The sequence below is a fragment of the Oryx dammah genome, unplaced genomic scaffold (genome assembly GCF_014754425.2).
Source record: "Oryx dammah isolate SB20612 unplaced genomic scaffold, SCBI_Odam_1.1 HiC_scaffold_17, whole genome shotgun sequence".
NCBI classification, from domain to species: Eukaryota; Metazoa; Chordata; class Mammalia; order Artiodactyla; family Bovidae; genus Oryx; species Oryx dammah.
The window spans coordinates 49179364-49197717 of record NW_024070201.1 but is presented as its reverse complement, the minus strand read 5'-3'; the positions used below and the strand labels follow the sequence as shown (position 1 = coordinate 49197717).

Below are 18354 nucleotides of genomic sequence, written 5' to 3'. Positions count from 1 at the left end.
CAGCATTTTTTTAGTTCGGAAGAGATGTATTCTAAATAGAGGGATATTCTAAATGCTATAATTATAAACATAAAAGTCATCATATTTCCCATTTCCCACTGATATCATATTCTCCCCCTCCCCCAAGCACACAAACATGAACACATATACACAAAAATCTCAAGAAAGTTGCCTCCCAAGAAATTATTTAATCAATCATAAAAATCGCACATTTCAGCAGCCGTAAGAATTGTAGCATGGAAAATTCCAAAGATCCTGCTTTTAGCAGCTGAGAGGTAGAGGATGCTTTACAAAGAAATTTTCTATCAAATTCTCTTCTTTGAAGGAATATGGCAGCAGAGAAAAAAAAATGTTATAACTTATTGAATATAAACAACATCCAAATGAAAGTAAAATTCTTTTATAAGTCAGCAAAGAAACTACCTGATATTTAAATTACAAACCTTTCCTTACAAGGACAAAAGGTTTATATTGGCTTAACAATACCGAAAGAGTATGATACAAGTAATTGCAATAAATAATGCAGCCCCTACTCTCCCCATGCCAAGTAATTCACTTATATTGTAAAGCTTATTTATTTTAATAAAGATTATGTATTGTTAAAATACAAATATTAAGAGATTACCTGAAGTATAAGCAAACAACTTGAGAAAAATGGAGTTAAAAATCCTTGCAGAAAGCTAATTGAACTTTTAAAAAACCATGGAGGTAACAAGATTAAACTTAACAGTAGGTAGTCAACAAAGTAGGATTTACTTTGCATTAACTCACACAAGCAAAATACTATCTTAAGTTGATCACTGAGCACAGAATTCAGCAAGTCCAAATGAAAAGAGAGAGGGGTGTTTAAGAATGACAATCTGTAGAAGGAATGATCCAAACAGAAAGAGAATTCTTTAAATCTCTCAAGTAACCACCAGATGCCAGTACCACCTCATGCCCTCCCCCTTGTACTTCTCTTAACGTGACTGCCAATACATTTGTACTCTTCAAAGTTCGAGAGGTCATAAAACAGCTTTGTACTAGCTGAATGACTTGCTTTCAACTTCTGTATCATGGACTCCATTCAAATTCATTGTCCCATCTCTACCTGGGGTGGAGGTGCTGGTTTGCCATTAACAGCCATCTGGAATGGGGTGGCCTGGCCTGTAGGAGGTAAAGGGGCAGTCTTCAACTTCTTTGTACTAGTTTTGGATGGCCGTTCCTCCTCCTCTTCATCAGAATCTTGAAGACCATACTTAGAAAAATGAGAGACCTAAGGAGGAGAAGAATCCAACAAAATCAATTTCAAAACTGTAATATTCAGAAAGACTGCAATCTTGCAGAATTAGCTTTAAAAAAATAATAATGGAGAGGAGATCAAAGCATTTAAAGCACACTGAAATGTCACCTAACCACATTTTATTGTTTCTCTAAGATTTAGATGGTGTTTGGTAGGTGTACTAATTGCTCATATAATTATCAACTTTACATTAATGCAGAAAAAAATATCCAAAAGAGCCATTACTATTTTTACATATATATACTCCCCAGTTGTTCTTGACCTACACAAAGGCCTTCAACAAGCTAAATAATCCAGTTAGTCGAGAAGAGAAAGAATCCACTGGACTAAACTAGCAAGGAACGGAGCAAGTCAACCTCTACACCCTAGAAATCTTTAAAAGAAGAACAATTATTCGGGAAGAACTGATTTATTAAGAGACAAAAATTTTGCCTGATATCCCCAAATTAGAAAACCACACCAAAGAAGTGTATTTAAGTGATCATAAGATAGGATGTAGAACTTGAATCATGTGCTCATGAAGTTTATAATAGCTCCGTATTGCTCTGGGGTTTAATGTGATGTGTAATTTGAAGTAAATTACGGTGTATCTTTACATCTTTTTCCTAATCTGTAAAAGCAATTTAAGAAAAGATCTCTTCTAACCCTAACACTTTTTTGTCAGTTTATCAGAACTATGTAACTTATGTACTATACACTGTTTATAATTTCTAACTACAGTTTATGAGAACAAGGTTAAGCAACTATACCTTAAAGACCCAAGAACCCGTTTCAGGACGGTACTCTTTGAACTGAGCTCCCTGTTTCCTTGAAACTGCTTCCAACCTTCCCTCGTAGTTGATATCAGCAAGTCGATCTGGGCTCTTTATTAAACAACGAGATGTTTTATCTGTTGGCCAAACTCCATCCAATGTAACCTCAGCCTTTCTGTAATGTACAATCAAGTAAAATGTAAATGTTTCATATTTATGACCAGAAAGCCAAGTAACATCTATATATACAGCAAAAAAGGCACCTGTGTTACTTTGGAATTATTCTGCAGATGTTTCATAAACCTGAGTCTTGGCTCCAAAGGTAGTTAGCATTAAGAATAAGGAATTACCCCCATATCAACTAGCTAAATATCTGGTTCAAGAGCGTCAAACTCCATTTATTTCAAACTACCATGGCATGTCAATTATTTACAATTTAATTTTAAACTACCAATTGCACTCATCTCACATGCTAGTAAAGTAATGGTCAAAATTCTCCAAGTCAGACTTCAGCAATACATGAACTGTGAACTCCCTGATGTTCAAGCTGGTTTTAGAAAAGGCAGAGGAACCAGAGATCAAACTGCCAACATCCGCTGGATCATGGAAAAAGCAAGAGAGTTCCAGAAAAACATCTATTTCTGCTTTACTGACTATGCCAAAGCCTTTGACTGTGTGGATCACAAGAAACTGTGGAAAATTCTGAAAAAGATGGGAATACCAGACCACCTAACCTGCCTCTTGAGAAATGTGTATGCAGGTCAGGAAGCTAGAATTGGACAAGGAACAACAGACAGGTTCCAAATAGGAAAAGGAGTACGTCAAGGCTGTATATTGTCACCCTGCTTATTTAACTTATATGCAGAGTACATCATGAGAAATGCTGGGCTGGAAGAAGCACAAGCTGGAATCAAGATTGCCGGGAGAAATATCAATAACCTCAGATATGCAGATGACACCACCCTTATGGCAGAAAGTGAAGAGAAGCTAAAAAGCCTCTTGATGAAAGTGAAAGAGGAGAGTGAAAAAGTTGGCTTAAAGCTCAACATTCAGAAAACGAAGATCATGGCATCTGGTCCCGTCACTTCATGGGAAATAGATGGGGAAACAGTAGAAACAGTGTCAGACTTTATTTTTTTGGGCTCCAAAATCACTGCAGATGGTGACTGCAGCCATGAAATTAAAAGACGCTTACTCCTTGGAAGAAAAGTTATGACCAACCTAGATAGTATATTCAAAAGCAGAGACATTACTTTGCCGACTAAGGTCCGCCTAGTCAAGGCTATGGTTTTTCCTGTGGTCATGTATGGATGTGAGGAGCTGGACTGTGAAGAAGGCTGAGCGCCGAAGAATTGATGCGTTTGAACTGTGGTGCTGGAGAAGACTCTTGAGAGTCCCTTGGACTGCAAGGAGATCCAACCAGTCCATTCTGAAGGAGATCAGCCCTGGGATTTCTTTGGAAGGAATGATGCTAAAGCTGAAGCTCCAGTACTTTGGCCACCTCATGAGAAGAGTTGACTCATTGGAAAAGACTCTGATGCTAGAAGGGATTGGGGGCAGGAGGAGAAGGGGATGACCGAGGATGAGATGGCTGGATGGCATCATGGACTCGATGGACGTGAGTCTGAGTGAACTCCGGGAGATGGTGATGGACAGGGAGGCCTGGCGTGCTGCGATTCATGGGGTCGCAAAGAGTCGGACACGACTGAGTGACTGAACTGAACTGAGGGCACATCAATTATTTACAATTTAATTTTAATATCTCTTAAGCCATGCATCCTTGACCAAGTCTAATACAAAGACCTATATCTTAGTGAAGGTCTTATACTACTACTGTACTTTGTAAAAACAACAGTAATAATAGCAGCAACTACCACTAACAACAAAAGCTTGCAGAATGAGGTATCAGGAGCGTCACGGTATTAACATTAACCACTAAATGAGTGTGAATTAATAATAATGGTAATGTATTCCTTCTAATAGCAACATCTAAGATAAAGGACTGTGCCCTTATTCATTCAGTATGCCTTGCATCTAGTACAGCGATTACCACATAAAAACATGAGTTTTCTTTAACATTATTTTTTATTGAGGTAAGAAGGTATAATAAAGGTTATCACTATTCTACTGCTCCTATGAATCTGACACTCTAGACGCCTCAAATCATGTGACTCTCAGTATTTTTCTTTCTGCAGCTGGCTAAATCACTGAGCATAATGTCCTGAAGGTTCATCCATTCTGCAGCATGTGAAAGTTTCCTTCCCTTTTAAGACTAAGCAATATTCCACAGTGTGCATATACATTTTGTTTATTCATGGACACTTGGGTTTCTTCTACCTCTTGACTATTATGAATAGTGCTGCTGTGAATATGGGTATATACATTTTTCAAGACTCTGTTTTCAATTGCTTTGGATATACACCCAGAAGTGGAAATGCTGGGTCACCCAATTTTTGAGGAACCATATACTCTTTCACAACAGCTGCAGCACATTTTATATTCTCACCAAAATACACAAAGGTTCCAGTTTCTCCATACTCCTGCAAAAACATTATTTTTCTTTAAATTAACCTCCTAATGGGTTATTATCAATGTTAAGCATCTTTTCATATGCTTGTTGGCCATTTGTTTACCATATTGTGTATCCAAATCCTCTGACCATTTTTAACTGCTTTTTTTTTTTAATGGTTTTTTAAATAGTTCTTCATATTCTGGATATTAACCCTTACAGTAGATAGGGCTTGCTGACTTTTCATTCTGTTAATTGGGTTCTTTGATGTACATAAGTTTTAAATTTTGATGTGAAAGTGAAAGTGAAGTCACTCAATCGTGTCCAACTCTTTGTGACTCCATGGACTGTAGCCTACCACGCTCCTCCATCCATGGGATTATCCAGGCAAGAGTACTGGAGTGGGTTGCCAATTCCTTCTCCAGAGGATCCTCCCGACCCAGGGATCGAACCGGGGTCTCCCGCACTGTAGGCAGACGCTTTACTGTCTGAGCTACCAGGGAAGCCCTAAAAATTTCGATGTATTCTAGTTAACTTTCACTATTTGTTGCCTATGCATTTAGTATCATACCCAGGAAATTACTGTCAAATATAGTGTGAAACATATTATACCAGTTTTTTTTTATGGTTTTAAGTCTTATGCTTTGGGTCTTTAATCAATTTTGAATTAATTTTTATTTATGGCACAAGGTAAGGGTCCAACTTCATTCTTTGGTTACGTATATCCAGTTTTCCCAAAACCATTTGTTGAAGAAACTGTTCTTTCCCCATTGCATGGTCTTGACAACTCTGTCAACATTTAACCGTTTATGTCAGGTGTCCTGTGTGGGCTCTGTAATATGTGGGGCTCTCTGTTCTGTTCCGTATATATACTTCTGTCTTTATGCCAATAACACAGTTTCAGTTACTGTACCTTTGTTTTCAAGTCAGAAAGTCTGATTCCTCCAGCTTTGTTGTTTTTTAAGGTTAATTTGACTGCTCATGGTACCCTTGAGATTCTTTACATTTTAGGATCATTTTTCCTATTTCTGCAAAAGATGCAGCTGGGATTTTGATAGGGATCGCATTAAGTCAGTAGGCTGTTTTGGGTAGCATGGATAACAATTTTAGATTCTCCAATCCATGAGCATGGGATATCTTTACACTTACTTGCCTTCTTTAATTTCTCTTAACAATGTTTTGTAGTTTTCAGTGTACAAGGTTTTGCCTCTTTGGTTAAGTTTAATCCTAAAGTATTTTATTCTTTGTGATGCCATTATAAACAAAAATGTTTTCATAACTACCTTTTCAGATTGTCAATGTACAGAAACTCAACTGATTTTATTGTGTTGATTTTGCATCTTGCTACTTTGCTAAATTTGTTCATTAGCTGTAAGTTTTTGTATGTGGAATTTTTAGGCTTTCTACATATAAGATCACATCATCTGTAAAGAGAGAAAACATAACATCTTTCTTTCCAATTTGAGTATCTTTAATCTTCATCTTGTTTAACTGCTTTGGTTAAGATTTACAGTATTATGTTGAATGCTGGGGGCAAAAGCAAACATTACTGTCTTATTCCTGATCTTACAGGAAAAGCTCTCAGTTTTTAACTACAGAAGATCCCCTGGAGAAGGAAATGGCAATCTACTTCAGTATTCTTGCCTGGAGAATTCATGGACAGAGAAGCCTCGTGGGCTACAACCCATGGGCTGGACACAACTGAGTGACTAACACTTTTTCTTCTTTTTATGATGTTCACTGAGGAAAGAAGAGAAACAAAAGGCAAAGAAGAAAGAGAAAGATATACCCAACTGAATGCAGAGTTCCAGAGAATAGTGATGAGATGAGGACTGCTTCAATGAAGGATGCAAAAAAAGAGGAAAACAATAGAATGGGAAAGACTTGAGATCTCTTCAAGAAAATTAGAGATACCAAGGGAATATTTCATGCAAGGATGAGCCTAAAGGCAAGGACCTAAAAGAACAGAAGAGATAAAGAAGAGGTGGCAAGAATACAAAGAAGAACTCTACAAAAAAAGATCTTAGTGATTCAGATAACTAAGATGGTAGAGTCATTAACCTAGAGCCAGACATCCTGGAGTGTGAAGTCAAGTGGGCCTTAGGAAGCATTACTACGAACAAAGCTAGTGGAGGTGATGGAATTCTAGCTGAGCTTTTAAAATTCTAAAAGATGATGCTGTTAAAGTGCTACACTCAGTATGTCAGCAAATTTGGAAAACTCAGCAGTGGCCCAGGATTGGAAGATCAGTTTTTATTCCAATTACAAAGATAGGCAATGCCAAAGAATGTTCATACTACCATACAATTGGGCTCATTTCACATGCCTGCAAGGTTATGCTCAAAATTCTTCAAGCTAGGCTTCAGCAGCACATGATCTGAGAACTTTCAGATGTACAAGCTGGATTTAGAAAAGGCAGAGGAACCAGCGATCAAATCGCCAACATCCACTGAAAAAGCAAGAGAGTTCCAGAAAAACATCTACTTTTGCATTATTGACTACGCTAAAGCCTTTGACTGTGTGGATCACTACAAACTGGAAAATTCTTAAAGAGATGGGAATACCAGACCACCTTATCTGCCACCTGAGAAACCTGTATACAGATCAAGAAGCAACAGTTAGAGCTGGACAGGGACTAACAGATTGGTTCAAACTTGGGAAAAGAGTATGTCAAGGTTGTATACTGTCACCCTGCTTATTTAACTTATATGTAGAGTAAGTACATCATGAGAAATGCTCAGCTAGATGAATTTCAAGCTGGACTCAAGACTGCTGGGAGAAATATCAACCTCTGATATACAGATGATACCACTCTAATGGCAGAAAACAAAGAGGAACTAAACAGCCTCTTGATGAAGGTGAAAAACAGTGAAAATGCTGGCTTTAAAACTCAACATTAAAAAAACTAAGATCATGGCATCCAGTCCCAGCACTTCATGGCAAACAGACAGGGAAAAAGTGGAAATAGTGGCAGATTTTATTTTGTTTGGCTCCAGAGACACTGTGGACGGTGACTGTAGCCACAAAATTAAGACACTTGCTCCTTGGAAGAAAAGCTATGACAAACCTAGGCAGTGTATTAAAAAGCAAAGCCATCACTTTGCTGACAAAAGTCCATATAGTCAAAGCTATGGCTCTTCAGGGGTCATCATGTACGGATGTGAGAGCTGGACCTAAAGAAGGCTGAGAGCTGAAGAACTGTGGTGCTGGAGAAGTCTCTTGAGACCCTTGGACAGCAAGGAGATCAAACTAGTCAATACTAAAGGAAATCAACCCTGAATATTCATTGGAAGGACTGAAGCGCCAATACTTTGGCCACCTGATGTGAAGAGTGGACCCACTAGAAAAATAACCTAATGCTGGAAAAGACTGAAGGCAGGAGGAGAAGGAAGTGACAGAGAGTTGTATGGCATCACCCGACTCAATGTGAAGGACAGGGAAGCCTCATGTGCTACAATGAGGTCGCAAAGAGTAGCACACGACTTAGCGACTGAACGATAACAGATGATGTCCACTGTGGGTTTTTCTAACATGGCTTTTATTATGCTTAGTAGTTTCCTTCTATGGAGAAGGCAATGGCACCCCACTCTAGTACTCTTGCCTGGAATATCCCATGGACGGAGGAGCCTGGTAGGCTGCAGTCCATGGGGTCGCTGAGGGTTGGACACGACTGAGCGACTTCACTTTCACTTTTCACTTGCCTGCATTGGAGAAGGAAATGGCAACTCACTCCAGTGTTCTTGCCTGGAGAACCCCAGGGACGGGGGAGCCTGGTGGGCTGCCGTCTATGGGGTCGAACAGAGTCGGACATGACTGAAGTGACTTAGCAGCAGTTTCCTTCTAACTCTATTTTCTATCATGAAAAGTGTTAAATCTTGTCTAGTGCTTTTTCTGCATCAACACTGATGATCATGTGGTTTTCTTCTTTGTCCTGTCAATGTGATGCATTACATTCATCAATTTTTATATGTTAAGCCATCTGTGTATTTCAGAAACAAATCCTATTTGGTCATGGTGTGTAATCCAGTTGATGCACCACTGAATTCTGTTTGATAGTTATTTTGTTGAGGGTATTTACATTAATATACATTAAACATATTGGTCTGTAGTCTTCTTTTCTTATAGCACCTTTATTTAGCTTTGGACTCAGGGAAATGTTTCCCTCACAGAATTAGTTAGAAATGCTCCCTCCTCTATTTTGGGGAAGAGTTTGAGGAGAACTGGTATAAATTCTTCTTTAAATGTTTGGTAAACTTCACCAGTGAAGCCATCTGGTCCAGGGCTTTGGTGGAGCTGGAGGAGCAGGGGATATTGATTACTAATTCAATTTCCTTATTAGTTCCAGGGTTCTTCAGATCTTCTATTTCTTCCTGGTTCAATCTCAGTGGGTTGTAAACATAAAGGATTTTAACTATGGCTCTCTGACCTGGCCTGCATTAGAAGCTAGTATCTCACACTAAAGATACAGAAAAAGAGTTAAGCACAATCACAGCAGAAACAAGGGGGAAAAAAAATACTATTAAGGGACTTTTCTGGTGGCACACTGGAAAAGAATCCACCTGCCAATGCAGGGGACATGAGTTTGATCCCTGGTCCAAGAAGATTCCACATGCCATGGAACAACTAGAGCCCTCACACCACAACCACTGAGTGCGCAGGCCACAATTACTGAAGCCTGTGTGCTCTAGGGCTCACAGCCACAACTACCGAAGTCCATGTGCCTAGAGCCTGTGTTCTGCAGCACAGAAGCCACCGCAATGAGAAGTCAATGCACCAAGTGAAGAGCAGCCCTCAACCACTGCAAGAAAACAAAGTCTGTGCACAGCAACAAAGACCCAGTGCAACCAAAAATAAAATAATTAAAAAAAGAAGACTACTACTAAAAAGTATTTTCCAAAAGGTTTTGGAAACAATTGGATCTGATAATATTAGGGAAAGGAGTCAAAAAAGGAAAAATGTAGCATTTCTTTATCACTTATACTTTTTATTGTTTTGGCTTCACTGGGTCTCTGCTGCTGCACACAGGTTTTCTCTAGCTGCGGCGAGCAGGAGCTACTCTCTAATTGCAGTGTGCAGGCCTCTCATTGTGGTCCCTTCTCTTGTTGTGGAGTATGAGCTCTGGATCCACAGGCTTCAGCAGTAATTGTGGGTCATGGGCTCTAGAGCACAGGCTCAATAGTCGTGGCACACGGGCTTAGTTGCCAAACACCATGAGGGATCGTAGTTTCAGGACCAGGGATCAAACCTGTGTTCCCTGCATTAGCATGCAGATTCTTAACCTCTGGAACACCACGGAAGTCCCATATCACTTATGTTTTTAAGTGAGAGCACAAAAATAATAATCACATACAATAATCACATAGTAAGTCCAAGAGACAAGTTGCAGGAAAATGTATATAATATGAATATATCTGTGTTAACAGAAAAAAATTGTGATTTAGCTGATTAGTTGTTAAATATGTAAATAAATTCATACCTATTTAGTCCTTCACCCACAGGTGGTTTTTGGTTATCATCTAAGTAGACAATCACTTCTTTCCTTCGGATATGTACAATGTCATCTAAATTTAGATTTGTCAAATTCACATCTCCTTCAAAATAGATCGAACCATAACCTATAAATCAGAGCAAAGAGTTAGAAACTCGTCCTATATAGAGGGCAAATACCCACTTTATACTTCCAGTGAAGGACCAAGCAGCTTTAAACATTTATCAATATTTTAAATCACCCAGCAATTCCTTGAATGAGCTATTTCATTTGTAATATTAGGTGACATCAAATACACTGTTACCTGGCTTAACATATGCATTTTTATAGTACTTATGTTATCCTCAAAGAAGCTGTTTAAAATCTCCTCCCAAGTATCTGTATGTGTGCGTGCATGCGTGTTAAGTTGCTTTAGTGTGTCTGACTCTGTGAGACCCTATGGACTACAGCCTGCCAGGCTCCTCTGTCCATGGGATTCTCCAGGTAAGAATACTGGAGTGGGTTGCCATGTCCTCTCTCCAAGGAATCTTTCCAACCCAGGGATCCAACTCGCCTCTCTGAGAACTCCTGCCCTGGGGGATGGGTTCTTTACCACTAGTACCACCTGGGAAGCCCTAAGTATCTGTATGGCTCCTATATAAGCAACCCTTGGCACCTAGCCTATAGTATGAATTGAAATACTTGAGCTCTTCTTTTAATACAATACAACAAGATGAGATCTTTCTTCCCCAAGAAAATTTTATCTATAATAACTTAATAATATGAAACAACCTAATTATTACCAATCTCATTAATTTTGTCACTTAGGATTTGCTCTTACAGTATTTTAATTGTAGAAAATTGCAATGGGCCAAATACTTGCCAGAGAGTATTAAAAAGTTTTAGTCTTTTTGTTACTTGTTAATCAAAGTGTCCATTCAGGCCAAGGTGGTCCTGCTGCTGCTGCTAAGTTGCTTCAGTCCTGTCTGACTCTGTGCGATCCCATAGACAGCAGCCCACCAGGCTCCCCTGTCCCTGGGATTCTCCAGGCAAGAACACTGGAGTGGGTTGCCATTTCCTTCTCCAATGCATGAAAGTGAAAAGTGAAAGTGAAGTTGCTCAGTTTGTGCTGTCACTGCTGAGGGCAGGATTAGATCCCTGCTTGGGGAACTAAGATCCTACAAGTCACATGTTGTGGCTAAAAAAAAAAAAAAAAAAAACTAGGAGAAACTAAATTTGTCATATTTATATAATGCAATGCTACATGGTAATAAAAAAGAACCAAATGCTGATAAATATACATCATGGATAAAATCTCATGTCCAACTCTTTGCGGCCCCATGGACTGCAGCCTACCAGACTCCTGCATCCATGAGATTTTCCAGGCAAGAGTACTGGAGTGGGGTGCCATCACCTTTTCCGCAAGGTGGTCCAAATGTAGGTAAAAAACAAATTTAGCTATCAAGCACTTCCTTCACTTAATTACAAAGACAAGGTACAGATTTCTGGCTTATACACTACTAACTCTTAAATTCAGACTCACCTTTACGACCAATAGTGAAGTCAGAGACAATGCATTCTCCTTTTTCATTGGTAATTTTAGCAAGGTCATCCATGGATGGAATAGTATAGTAGCCAACCTTAGTGAGAACAATGCCTACGAAAAAAGAAACCAAAAATATAGTACTGGTTGTGAATGACATTGGTTAGAGCAATTTTCAGCAATATTCATTTCACTTTTTCATTGTAAAAAAAATTTTTTGAGTGGATAATTTTAAAAATTACCTGATAGAATCAGTAAATAAATTACTATATAAAAAGAAAATATATTGGAATAAAGCATTTTTCCAAACTGGTTTTCTTTTCTGCTCACCCCTGATCCCAGCTGATCTTTTAAGAAACACCATTCCTAAGAGTAACCAAGTATTAAAAAAAATCAAGGACTTAAAAAAACCTACTTACATAGTTAAGTAAGTTTGGAAAACATACATGTGACAGTATATTACACATTCTTAAAACTCACGGAAATCAAGATGAAATACCCTGCATAAGAAAGTCACGCAGTTAAATGGAAACTTAAAGGTCTACATTAATGTTATTTTAAAAAGTACTAACTAGGTAGACAGCAGAAGAAATTGAAGAAAATACAGCATGAGTATGCTTGCTCTAACCACTCCTGTTCCATTAACAGGCAGAGATCAGGCTAACTTGCTTTCTGAGAAAGGCCCATACAAGAATTTAAGGCCCATATATGATTAAATTAGTCTCCAGCAATGCCCACTCAATATGCTTAAGTTTTAGATGGTTGTTAGAGTGTTCTTGAGACTGGAATTCTAAATTGGGAGGCAACAAAGAAGGTCAGTGAAAAAACTAGAAACAATTTTTAAAAATCTTGACAGTATTTAAGATGTAGTATCATAATGAACTCATGTAGGTGTCTAAATACAAACACAGATAACACAGGACTCTTAATGTTAAAGAATAAAGTTGTTTCTTTAGTGTACCATGTGACCAGAAGATATATATGAAGACAATAAGATAATTAGACATAGAGAAAGTTTATAGACACATTAATATATACTGCAAAATAACCCCAAAAGTTCACTAAGAGAATGGAGAAACTAAATTTGTCATATTTATATAATGCAATGCTACATGGTAATAAAAAAGAACCAAATGCTGATAAATATACATCATGGATAAAATCTCATAAGAAAATGCACCTGCCAATGCAGGGGACACAGGTTTGATCCCTGGTCTTGGAAGATCCCGCATGCTTCAGGGCAACTAAGCCTGTGCACCACAGCTACTGTGTGCCACAACGACTGAAGCCAGCATGCCTTAGAGCCTGTGCTCGCCAAGAAGAGAAGCACCACAATGAGAAGCCTGTGCAGCCATCACAACTAGAGAGTACCTCCAGCTTGCTGCAACTAGAGAAAGCCTGTGTGCAACAAGACAACCCAGTGCAGCCAAAAATAAGTAAATGATTAAATTTTTTAAATGTTTTTTTAAAATATATTAAAAAAAAAAAAAAAAAGACAGGAAAGGGAATTCCCTGGCAGTCCAGTGGTTAGGACTCTGTGCTGTCACTGCTGAGGGCAGGATTAGATCCCTGCTTGGGGAACTAAGATCCTACAAGTCACATGTTGTGGCTAAAATATAAATTAAAAAAAAAAAAAAAAACTAGGAAGAACTAATCTATGTAACAGAAACCAGACTATGGTTGATTTCTGGAGATGGGAACACAAAGGAACTTCCAGGGTTAAAGAAATATTCTCTCTTGAGTGTATGTGTTTGTATATGTATATATGAATATACATATATATATATGTCTAAATTTATTGAAATGAACACTTAAGACCTATATACTTCACTATATGTAAACTGTATCTCAGTTAAAAGGGGAAGGGGAAATATAATGATATCGTCAAAACCCAAATAAGGTTAAGTCAGCAGAGAAAAAAGGCAAACTTTAAGCATCCCATCAAGATACTTCAATCCTGCAGTTTATCTATAACCCAGATTAGCTGGCATAAACTAGTCAGTTCATTGTTGGGGACAAAAAAGAAAAAGACAGAACTAAAGTGATAATAACCAAACAACCATTAACATTTGAATGCCTACTCTAGTCTGGCATTATGGTCTGTATATTTCAATTCAAATCTCAAAAATCGCGTAAGTAACTACTGCTATAATTTTAATTAAAAAATGAATAAGCAACTTATGTGAATTTATGAAGTTAGAAGAAGTTTTAAGGATAGTCCCTCTTGCTACAAAACTTGGAGTATTTAAACGATGTGAATTCCAAATCAACCAAAGCATTAGTGACAAATGTTCAAATGTTAACTTTCATAAAAATGCAATAAAAAATATTTACAAGTTCAGCTAGCTAACTTCTATTACGATGAAATTATGTGATCAATAAGAGGTCTCAAATGACTGGTAAGAGATCTGAATCTGACCTGCCGGATGTATATGGTAAGTATTATTTTCGATTTCTTCTCGGTCATCCTGCAGTGACTCCTCATGAAAAGAGGTCTCTTCACTGCTTCCTTCCAGTCCATTTCGCAAGGCAGCACGCATGTTTAATGCAACGATGGTATCATCTACACTGTTGCTGCTGTTATGTTTATTTCCAGCACTTTCTGGGGTTTGAGGAATGGGTTTGGCAATAGGGTTAGTATAAAAACGTGACACAAGAGATTCATCTTCATCCTGCTGATGATTCTCATCCACTGATTTGTTCAGAAAACTGAATCTGAAAAGAGAGAAAGTAAACAAATACTGTTTTAGCCCCCTTGTAGTAAAACAGCAACAATCAATCATTATTAGGCCTTCATTAGTATCTGACACTGTTCTATGTAATTCCATGTATTAAAAATTCACTTAATACTTAAAGTAATCTTATAAAATAAGCTGCTATCATTCTCTGTATTTTACAGAAAACTCAGACACAGAAAATAACTTGTCAAGGTCACAAAGCTATAAGTGCTAGTTAGCACTGTAACCCATGAAGACTGAATGTAGATTCCATGACTTTAACTGATCTATTTTAATGAGTGAATGAATCTGAGTGTCGCAATTTTTAGCTTAAAGAGGGGAGGGAGTCTACTATGTGGGGGTCAAATTATCAGTAGTGAATGTCATAATATAAAACTGAAAAAATTAAATTTTTAATATTATAATCAATAGAGTATTAGAAAATGCTACATTATTGAAAAATCAAACTAAAATTTTATCCAAAGAGGAAAAAATAGGAGTGCAAAGACATATATACAAGGATTTTTCACTGAGGCGTTATTTTGAATACAGGAACACCAACATAATCTAAATATCCTCTAAAAGAGAACTGACTGAATTATCTTACATTCATAATAATGGTTATAGAGTCACTTAAAAAGAGGCAGGTTAGCCATATCATGTTGATAGTAAATGGCTACAGAATATCATTTCATGCATAATCACTATAATATTTAAGAATGTACTCAATAAATAAATTTCTAAACCATTAGAAAATATGCTGAACTACTAAGGATTACTGTATATACTTGTACTTTCTCCTTTATATATTTCTGTACTGCTTTGAGGGGGGTGTTGGTTATAGTTGTTGTATATCACTTTAATAACTATCACAAACAAAATCTTATTTTAAGAGGGATAAGGGGATGTCACATGCATGCTAACCCTGTCCAAAACGACATACATGGATACCAAAAAAGTTTTGCAGAACTGAATCAGAAAAAATATAATTTTAGTGTCTATGGTACTCAAGAAGTAAATTCAAGACATAACTTCTAGGTGCTCATATGCTGTTGTACTTCCAACTTCATAAAATTTCTTGAATGAATAAATACTAAGCTCCAAATCTCTTCTAAATGAGAACAAGGCTCTGGACCAGAAATAACCCAAAAGAGCGTTCAGTTTACCTCTCTCCATTTTCTGGATAATCAGATGGTGAAGCTAGATCTTCTGAATCACGATTAACAGGAGAGAATAGACTGCTATTGTTAAGGTTTTTCAAAACCAACTTCTTAATGCTCTTCCTATAAACAGAGATTAAAAAAAAAAAAAAAGAACTCAGGCACACAAAATTACACTAAAGACTATCTTAAAACCTCAAGTGGGAAGGGGAATTCTTTTTCAACTCATGTGCACCTAAAACTGATCTAACAAGTTCAGTTCACCAACTCAGCTCATAAATAACTAGAACGTAAGGTCTCAAATATACTACACTCTGGTATTTAGAAGAATAAGCTAATAAAGCACATCAAAATCAAGTAAGAAATATGCTTCAAAATACTCGCTCATAAATAACTAGAACGTAAGGTCTCAAATATACTACACTCTGGTATTTAGAAGAATAAGCTAATAAAGCACATCAAAATCAAGTAAGAAATATGCTTCAAAATACTCTTCCTTTGCTGAACTCTGTAAGAATTTGTCTAGACACTAGTTTACTCCCCACACTGTCATGCATTTCAATTATTTTTCTACATGCCTTTTTTCTCTTTAAAAAACACTAAAAAAATTTTTTTGGCAGTCAGGATTTATGACTGCTCCTGCTTAGAAATTGGCAAGTTGTTTAGAAAGAAGACTGTGATTTGACTCTTTTGTGATCCCATGGACTGTAGCCCAACAGGATCCTCTGTCCATGGGATTTCCCAGGCAAGAATACCGGCCTGGGTTGCCATTTTCTTTTCCAGGGGATCTTCCCGACCCAGGGAGCAAACCCATGTCTCCTGTTGGCAGGTGGATTCTTTACCACTGAACCACCAGGGAAGCCACTGAAGGAAGACATGTTTAAATGAGAATGTTTTCTTTAAAACAAGACAAGAGAGAGGGGTAAAACCCTCTGCTATCCAATGATGTAAATGACCATGAATATCTAAAACATTCAAATTTGTGTACAACAGGTTTTACTTAAAGCAAGAACCTCTATAGTATACCAGCTTTAAGTAGAAAAAACATATAAAATGATCTTAATCAACCTCCACTTAAAAAGTCACTGAATTAACTAATATACTCCATTCCATCTTTTTAAAGAAAAAACCAACCACTGGGAATTCCCTGGGGGTCCAGTGATTACACTGTGCTTCCAGTGCATGGATTCAATTTTTGGTTGAGGAACTAGCTCCATAATGCTGTGTGGTATGGCCAACAAAACAAAACAAAACACATTGTGGTGTTTGTTCCTTACTTATGTATGCTAGGCATACTCCTCACTGTAATGGTGCTATTAAATAAATATTAAGTAAGCCAATGAAAGAGGCAATTGACAACAAAAAATTATTACTTTCATGAAAAATAAAACTTGCCCTTCTATTGATGGTAGACTAAGTAATGAGGATTAATTTTCCTAGGGAGGATCACCAGAAAACTCAGAACTCTTTCCAGGCATGAAGAGCCAACAAGATGGTAAAAGATGGCAGTACCAGTAATTTGAGGGGACAGTGGCACAGGGAAGTATCCTGTACTTGGGGTTGCCTTTCTCCTGGAGACTTTTCTGATCCCAAGGGCAAGGCTAAGAGGCTGATAGTGAACTTGACAGTCTTGTGGGACTAGAAAGACAGAGATTAGAATCTAGAGCCACACAAGGTGTGAAGCTCAGCTTTGACTCATCTCAGTAAGCACCTGTCATTAAAAAAACTCTTAAGACCAATAGCAGCATCCTTGAACTCATTACTGTCAGTTTTCTTCAAAGAAGATAAACGGCCAATAAGCACATAAGATATGCAACATCATAAAGGGGATGCAAATTACAAGGATGAAGCACCACTTCATCCCCACTAGGATGACTGTTATAAGCTGACAGACAAACCAGAAAACAAGTGCTGACAAGGGAATGGAGAAAATGAAAACAATGCGCATTGCTGGAGGTAATGTAAAATGGTGCAGCTGCTGTGGGAAACAGGCAGTTCTTTAAAGGGTTAAGTACAGGGACTTCCCTGGTGGTCCAGTGGTTAAGAATCTGCCTTGCAATGCAAGGGACACAGGTTCGAGAATCACTGGTCGGGGAAGATGCCACATGCCACAGAGCAATTAAGCCTGTGCACTACAACTACTAAAGCCCGAGAACACTAGAGCCTATGGTTTGCAACAAGAGAAGCCACTGCATTAAGAAGCCTGAGTACCACAACTAGAGGGTAGCCCCCAATCTCCCCAACTAGAGAAACCCTACTCACAGCAATGAAGACTCAGTGCAACCAATAAATAAAATTCTATTTAAAAAAAAGGGGGGGGGTTAAGTACAGAATTAATGTATGACCAAACAATTTCAGTCCTAGGTATATACCCGAAAGAACTGAAACCAGGGACTCTTTACTTGTACATAAACATTCATAGTAGCACTATTCACACAGCTAAAAGGTGGAAACAACCCAAGTGTCCATCAATAGATGGAACGGATAAACAAAATGTGGGATAATCATATGGTGGACTATTATTCAGCCTTAAAAAAGAATGAAGTTCTGATACATGCTACAACTTAAAAGTGAAAAAAGTAAAGAACCGTTAAAACATTATGCCAAGTAAAATAATCCAAACATGAAAGAATAAATTCTGCATGATTCCCTGTACATGTAGTATCTAAAATAGGCAAATTCTTACAGACAGAAAGTAATACAGAGGTTAAAAGGGACTGGAGGAAGAAGAAAATAGAGAATTATTGCATGGCAGTAAGTTCTGGAAATACTAGTGGTGGTTGTTATACAATATTCTAAAAATACTTAACATCACTGAATTGTACTTGACAGAATACATATTTTACTATTTAAACCATTTTCATGTATATCTTACCACAATAAAGCTGAACTATTAATAAAAGGGAAACTTACATCTCTAAGGC

At 37.6% G+C, this 18354-nt stretch overlaps 1 protein-coding gene across 3 annotated transcripts in view; it reads right to left on the bottom strand.

Moving 5' to 3' along the window:
* Positions 1 to 18354, bottom strand: part of NUP98 (nucleoporin 98 and 96 precursor) — an 89014-nt gene that overhangs the window by 23874 nt on the left and 46786 nt on the right. For all 3 annotated transcript variants that reach the window (XM_040258696.1, XM_040258698.1, XM_040258697.1), the window contains exons 15-20: positions 15437 to 15553; positions 13973 to 14268; positions 11554 to 11667; positions 10020 to 10158; positions 2032 to 2209; positions 1091 to 1255 (exon numbers count right to left, since the gene is read on the bottom strand). In XM_040258696.1, coding sequence (XP_040114630.1) covers positions 1091 to 1255; positions 2032 to 2209; positions 10020 to 10158; positions 11554 to 11667; positions 13973 to 14268; positions 15437 to 15553 — 1009 coding nt within the window. The remainder of the gene's footprint in view (positions 1 to 1090; positions 1256 to 2031; positions 2210 to 10019; positions 10159 to 11553; positions 11668 to 13972; positions 14269 to 15436; positions 15554 to 18354) is intronic.